General features: G+C 42.8%; 1 protein-coding gene across 1 annotated transcript in view; it reads left to right on the top strand.

The window, feature by feature from the left end:
* The window catches only part of LOC126406270 (echinoderm microtubule-associated protein-like 4), a 49840-nt gene that overhangs the window by 39510 nt on the left and 2436 nt on the right, over positions 1-7894 (top strand). The window contains exons 17-22 of the mRNA XM_050070423.1: positions 1308-1375; positions 2183-2271; positions 2391-2488; positions 4089-4176; positions 4460-4558; positions 4684-4814. Coding sequence (XP_049926380.1) covers positions 1308-1375; positions 2183-2271; positions 2391-2488; positions 4089-4176; positions 4460-4558; positions 4684-4814 — 573 coding nt within the window. The remainder of the gene's footprint in view (positions 1-1307; positions 1376-2182; positions 2272-2390; positions 2489-4088; positions 4177-4459; positions 4559-4683; positions 4815-7894) is intronic.

Genomic DNA, 7894 nt, shown 5'->3' on the forward strand with positions numbered 1-7894 from the left:
GTTTGTGACTAAAGTAAATATAAACATTTATCTGTAAACATCTGTATGTTTACTAAACGTGTTTGTGACTAAAGTAAATATAAACATTTATCTGTAAACATCCGTCTGTTTACCAAACGTGTTTGTGACTAAAGTAAATATAAACATCTGTAAACATCTGTCTGTTTACTAAATGTGTTTGTGGCTAAAGTAAATATAAACATTTATGTGTAAACATCTGTCTGTTTACTAAATATGTTTGTGACTAAAGTAAATATAAACATTTATCTGTAAACATCCGTCTGTTTACTAAACGTGTTTGTGACTGAAGTAAATATAAACATTTATCTGTAAACATCCGTCTGTTTACCAAATGCGTTTGTGACTAAAGTAAATATAAACATTTATCTGTAAACATCTGTATGTTTACTAAACGTGTGTAAATATAAACATTTATCTGTAAACATCTGTATGTTTACTAAACGTGTTTGTGACTAAAGTAAATGTAAACATCTGTAAACATCAGTCTGTTTACTAAATGTGTTTGTGACTAAAGTAAATATAAACATTTATCTGTAAACATCCGTCTGTTTACTAAATGTGTTTGTGACTAAAGTAAATATAACCATTTATCTGTAAACATCCGTCTGTTTACGAAACGCGTTTGTGACTAAAGTAAATGTAAACATCTGTAAACATCAGTCTGTTTACTAAATATGTTTGACTAAAGTAAATATAAACATTTATCTGTAAACATCCGTCTGTTTACTAAATGTGTTTGTGACTAAAGTAAATATAAACATTTATCTGTAAACATCTGTTTACTAAATATGTTTGACTAAAGTAAATATAAACATTTATCTGTAAACATGTGTTTACTAAATATGTTTAACTAAAGTAAATATAAACATTTGTCTGTCAACATCCGTCTGTTTACTAAGTGTTTGACTAAAGTAAATATAAACATTTATCTGTAAACATCCGTCTGTTTACTAAATGTGTTTGTGACTAAAGTAAATATAAACATTTATCTGTAAACATCCGTCTGTTTACTAAACATGTTTGTGACTAAAGTAAATATAAACATCTGTAAACATCCCTGTTTACTCAACATGTTTATGACTTAACAGATCGATGTGTCTTAGATTGATTCTTTGTGAAGCCCCGCCCTCCTGAAAACAGGCATCCAATCAGAGCAGAGAAAGAAGAGAGGCGTTTACAGTATCCAATTAAAAATATCCAGATGTCATTGTTGTTGTCGACAGCTGTCAGCGCTTGGAGAAAGCTGATTGGTTGTTTGACAGATGATTGACAGCTCTGTCTCTCAGGAACATGGACACTGTGCCGACTTCCATCCCAGCGGAGCCGTCGTCGCCATAGGAACACACTCAGGAAAGTCAGTATGCACCTGTCTCTGTCTCTGTCTGTCCAACTGGTTTCTCTAACTGGTGTCTCTGTCTGTCCAACTGGTGTCTCTGTCTTTCCAACTGGAGTCTCTAATGTCTGTCCAACTGGTGTCTCTGTCTTTCCAACTGGAGTCTCTAACTGGTGTCTCTGTCTCTGACTAGTGTCTCTGTCTCTGTCTGTCCAACTGGTTTCTCTAACTGGTGTCTCTGTCTGTCCAACTGGTGTCTCTGTCTTTCCAACTGGAGTCTCTAACTGGTGTCTCTGTCTCTGACTGGTGTCTCTGTCTCTGTCTGTCCAACTGGTGTCTCTAGCTGGTGTCTCTGTCTCTGTCTGTCCAACTGGTGTCTCTAACTGGTGTCTCTGTCTGTCCAACTGGTGTCTCTGTCTCTGTCTCTGTCTTTCCAACTGGTGTCTCTAACTGGTGTCCTGTCTCTGACTGGTGTCTCTAACTGGTGTCTCTGTCTCTGTCCAATTGGTTTCTCTAACCGGTGTCTCTGTCTCTGTCTGTCCAACTGGTGTGTCTAACTGGTGTCTCTGTCTCTGTCTGTCCAAATGGTATGTCTGTCACTGTCTGTCCAACTGGTGTCTCTGTTTCTGTCTCTGTCTTTCCAACTGGTGTCTCTAACTGGTGTCTCTGTCTTTCCAACTGGTGTCTCTAACTGTTCTCTCTATCTTGAACTGGTGTCTCTAACTGATGTCTTTGTCTCTAACTGGTGTCTCTGTCTCTAACTGGTCTGTGTCTCTAACTGGTCTCTCTGTCTGTAACTGGTGTCTCTGACTGCTGCCTCTGTCTCAGGTGGTACGTCCTGGACGCTGAGACAACCGACCTGGTGGCGATCCACACCGACGGGAACGAGCAGCTGTCGGTGATGCGCTTCTCCGTCGGTGGGTGACGTCACATGTAATGTTTCTGTTAATGAACAAACAGCAGGACTGTTTCCATGAAGACGCTGTGAGAGATGTGAACTGCATTACCCAGAATGCTCCTCTCTGTGTGTCTGCAGATGGCAGCCTGTTGGCCGTCGGATCTCATGATAACTTTATTTACCTCTACACCGTCTCAGAGCGAGGACGCAAGTACAGCCGCTATGGGAAGTGCACAGTGAGTCTGTGTTTTATTGTTGTGTCATTCTGAGACGTCTGACCACCAGTCAGGACGGTGGGTCTCAACCTGGGGGTCGTGACATCATTACAGGGGTCGCCATTTATTTATCAGACTACATCAGACTAACCACCAGAGTGAGGAGCGGAGGAGTGGTAGATTCCTTCTCTCCAAACAGACGAAGGAAACTGAAGCAAAGTTTTATCTTCACGGGGCGCCGGTGGCTTAGTGGTAGAGCAGGCGCCCCATGCACAAGGCTTTTGCCACACAAAGAACTGCGGCCCTTTGCTGCATGTCACTCCCCCCCCCCCCCCTTCATGCTTGTCTGTCATATACATTAAAGGCTAAAAAGCCCCCAAAAATATCTTAAAAAAAAAAAAAAAAAGTTTTATCTTAATCAATGAAAAGCCAGAAAGCCGAGACGTCTTCTGTCCGTCTGTCGATCCCGTCTCACCTGCCATCAGTGTCCAATGTGTCCCGGCTGCTGTTTACGTACCTCATCCACGAATCAGCTGATGACGAGTCATGTGACTTCCTCCTCATCTCTGTGGAGAGCTGTACATGTGCAGTACAATCAATTCGCTGCCACAGACCAGGCAACGACTGAGACACAGTGATGTCACAGTAGAGACGCTGTGTCTCCTCAGAAGATGAATATAAACTGTGTGATGGTAAAAATGTCCTCACAGATGTTTGAAGTGTCGACAGATGTGACGACTGAATTCAATTCAACGTTATTCATAAAACCAAAATCACAAATCAGTTCATTCAAATCACTATAAGAACCAGTCCTAACTACAAGAGCCAGTCGTAAACATAAAAATTAGTCCTAACTATAAGAGCCAGTCCTAACTATAAGAATCAGTCCTAACTATAAGAGCCGGTCCTAACTATAAGAGCCAGTCCTAACTATAAGAACCTGTCCTAACTATAAGAGCCAATCCTAACTATAAGAATCAGTCCTAACTATAAGAGCCAGTCCTAACTATAAGAAACAGTCCTAACTATAAGAGCCGGTCCTAACTATAAGAATTAGTCCTAACTAACTATAAGAGCCAGTCCTAACTATAAGAATCAGTCCTAACTATAAGAGCCGGTCCTAACTTTAAGAATCAGTCCTAACTATAAGAGCCAGTCCTGACTATAAGAATCAGTCCTAACTATAAGAATCAGCCCTAACTATAAGAGCCGGTCCTAACTTTAAGAATCAGTCCTAACTATAAGAGCCAGTCCTAACTATAAGAATCAGTCCTAACTATAAGAGCCAGTCCTGACTATAAGAATCAGTCCTAACTGTAAGAACCTGTCCTAACTATAAGAACCAGCCCTAACTATAAACTTTATCAAAAAGGAAAGTTTTCAGTCTAGTCTTAAATGTTGAGACAGTGTCTGCCTCCCAGACTCGTTTCCACAGAGGAGGGGCCTGATAGCTGAAGGCTCCGGCTCTTCTTTAGCAACCACGGGAACCCTGCGTTCTCAGGGTGCAGTGCTCTGGCGGGAGAATCTGGTTCCATGAGCTCTCTAAGATTTGATATGATGATGTTCAGCTGATGAAGATGATGTTCAGGTATGTTCATGAGTTACCTGAATGTTTCCACAGGGACATTCCAGCTACATCACACACCTGGACTGGTCACCTGACAACAACTTCATCATGTCCAACTCTGGAGACTACGAGATCCTCTACTGTGAGTCCTCTGATATGTCAGTAATGTAGTATTGTGTACTTACAGTACTCTGATACATCACTGATGTAGTACTGTGTACTTAAAGTACTCTGATACATTTGTAATGTTGTACTGTGTACTTAAAGTACTCTGATACATTAGTAATGTAGTACTGTGTACTTAAAGTACTCTGATACATTTGTAATGTAGTACTGTTTACTGAAAGTACTCTGCTACATTAGTAATGTAGTACTGTGTAGTTGTACTTCCGCAGTGTTGTGTACTAACAGTAGTGTTTTTTTAGGGGACGTTCCAAACGGCTGTAAACTGATCAGAAATCGTTCAGAGTGTAAAGACATCGACTGGGCAACCTACACCTGCGTACTGGGATACCACGTGTTTGGTTAGTACACTTGGTACTCCTAGTACACTTGGTACACATAGTACAGTTGGTACTCCTGGTACACTTGGTATGCGTGTTTCTCCATACATCTGTCCACCTGTGTCTTTGTGTGTGTGTGATTGCAGGTGTGTGGCCCGAGGGTTCAGACGGCACTGACATCAACGCTCTGATGAGATCTCACAACAGGAAGGTGATCGCTCTGGCAGATGACTTCTGTAAAGTTCACCTGTTTGCTTACCCATGCTCCACCCCCAAGGTGAGACACACACACACACACACACACACACACACACACACACTATATGTTTGTAACTTCCAGGGCGCCACACAGTGGCGACCAGTAGCACAGTCTGTCTGTTTGATTGTTTTGTTAAGTCTTGTCTGAGCGTCTTATTTTCCGCACTAATCAATGATGGAATTTAGCTAAGGCTTGGGAAGAGCCAACATTTGTCGGATATGGGAATTCGTTCTAATAATCAGACTTATTTTGCTTGTAATCAACGTAGCGGGTGAGCCAGCAAACTGCAACTCAGACTCACACATTCGCTACAGCAGTGATTTCCTCTTGGAACGTAACATCCACGCAAGCGATTGGAGTGTTACTGATCTAATATACCTACGGAGATTATAAGGGCATTTAAACATATGGGATGCAAGAAAAAGCGAGGAAAACGGGGTGGGCTGAGGCAGAGACTCAGAATGAGGAAAACAGCAAAAGTTCCGATTCCAACTATAACTTTATCAAATGCACAATCCATCAAAAGGAAAGCAGACGAGTTACGAGCAAACACTCATTACTTGCATGAGTATAGGGAAGCTTGTGTCCTCGCTTTCTCTGACACTTGGCTGAATGAAACTGTGCAGGATTCCGAAGTCTGTCCAGAAGCATTTACTATCGTGCATGGATCGGTGCAGCAAGGCTACAGGCAAGGAGCAAGGAGGGGGGTGTGTGCGTCATGATAAATGACAGATGGTGTAGAACAACGATGCTGAGGAAAAAGATCTGCACCCCTGATATTGAACTTTCATTGGTATCTCTGCGTCCCCATTATCTTCACAGAGAATTCCCACAAATATTTTTGACTGTTGTCTACATACATCCGCGTGCAGACATAGAAAAGGCAGCAGACATTGTTTTTTAACATTACCCAAGAATTTGATAATATCTCCCCAGATGCCCCCAAGTTTATTGTAAGTGATTTTAACAATTGCACCCTTGCATGCACGTTGCCATCATATTCGCAATAGGTTACCTGTCCAACAAGGAAAAACATAATAATTGATCTATGCTACGGATCAATCCCAAAGGTGTACACATCCAGTGCCAAGCCCCCTCTTGGCAGTTCAGATCACAACACTGTCCTCCTCAGACCCACCAACAGACAGGTCTTGAAAAGGGTGAAGCCTGTGGAAAAGCAAATTCAGGTGTGGGATGAGGACAGCATCGAGACCCTGAAAGGATGCTTGGAGAACACTACCTGGACTGCAGGGCTTGACAGTGCAAGCGTTATGGGCGGTTTTCCAAGCCACTGTCGGCACAATGAATATAAGTCCCACTGTCGGCAGGGTGGAAATAAGTCAAAGTGTGGCGGAGGCAGGGATGGTTTTTGCTATGGGCAATGTGGGCGACCGCCCAGGGCGCAATCTATGTGAGGGCACACGAGCGCCCTCCAAAAAACAAACAAACAAACAAAAAAAACTTGCCAGTTTTCTAGACTACCGCTCATTTCCACATCAAGTTAGTGGAGTGGGTGCTGGGGCGTCCCTATTATCACGTTTCAACCAGCAGTAGAAAGTAAAGGCGAATCCTGGCAGTTGTGGGTTGAACGGGGGTCACAGACAGGAATACGGCAGAGGCTCATAGTGCTCTGCGGCGCAAGATAACGGCTTACTGGCGACAGAGAAGTCCAACTCCAGGTCCAGTAATATCCTCTTTCATTGGTGTCATGACTGCCCAGTAGTACCTGGACAACCGCGTGTCAGAGGAGAAACGAGCCGTTCACATTTCTGTCTTTGTGGCAGATAACGGTCCATAAACCTCACCGCACTTTAGGGACTGTTCTTTACTTGTCAGGGGAGGAGGGGGGCTGGTTGATTTTTATTTTATTTATTTATTTTTATTTTGATCCCCTCTATGTTAATCACTTATTGATGCAGTTAGGGACCATTCTCCACGGCCAGGCTGTCGGCTGGGTGGAAATAAGTTAAAGTGTGGCGGAGACAAGGGACCGGGAAAAGCGGCGGACCTCCGGGGAAGCCTGCTCCTTGGGAAAAAAAGTTAGCGTCAAGCCCTGGACTGTCTTTGAGGATTCCTCTGCCGACTTGCATGAGCTGACAGAGACTGTTACAGGTTACATAAACTTTTGTGTGAATTCCAACTAAGACCAGTAAAGTGTACCCGAACAACAAACCATGGGTAACGAAAGGACTTAAATGCATACTAAATGAAAAAAGGGGTTCTTTGCTGCGGGAAATCTACAGGACAGGAAAGACGTATAAAAGGAAGTAAATGAGGTCTATAAGGCCAAATGCCAGTACAGGGACAAGGTGCAGAGTACCCTGGCTTCAGGAAACTCAAGGGCTGCATGGAATGGCATTAAGATTATGGCAAGTGGAATTTTCTGCTCTCTCTTCCAACGCTCTCTGGATATGCAGGTGGTCCCACTACTGTGGGAGACATCACTGGTGGCCCCCTTGCCAAAAGTACCCCACCCATCTTCACCCAAGGACTACAGACGTATTTCTCTCACCTCTCTGGTTGTGAAAGCACCGGAGAGGATAGTAAAAACCCACATTATAAACTCATGTGGACCTGCCCTCGACCCACTGCAGTTTGCATACAGGTCTGGTCAATTTTTTGTGTATGCATTTAGAAGGTGGTAAAACAAGCCAGAGTTTTATTTGTAGATTTTTTATCAGCATGTAACACAATCCACCCATACATTTTAGCTGAAAGACTGAGAGGTCATTTTAAACTGGACTCATGACTGATTAGATGGATTTTGGACTTTCTCTGTTGTAGACCACAAAAGGCAAGAGTGGGAAATACTACACCAGGTGTTCTTGTTACATCTATTTGAACACTGCAAGGCAGTGTTTTGTCACCACTCTTGTATATTTTATATACTGACTGCTGTTGCAGTGGTCACCCTGGGAGTCATATAATTACATTTCAATCAATCAGTCAATTTTATTTATAAAGCCCAATATCACAAATCACAATTTGCCTCACAGGGCTTTACAGCATATGACATCCCTCTGTCCTTAGGACCCTCACAGCTGATCAGGAAAAACTCCCCAAAAACCCTTTAACAGGAAAACAACGGTAGAAAGCAC

This window comes from Epinephelus moara, chromosome 19 (assembly GCF_006386435.1).
Source record: "Epinephelus moara isolate mb chromosome 19, YSFRI_EMoa_1.0, whole genome shotgun sequence".
NCBI classification, from domain to species: domain Eukaryota; kingdom Metazoa; phylum Chordata; class Actinopteri; order Perciformes; family Serranidae; genus Epinephelus; species Epinephelus moara.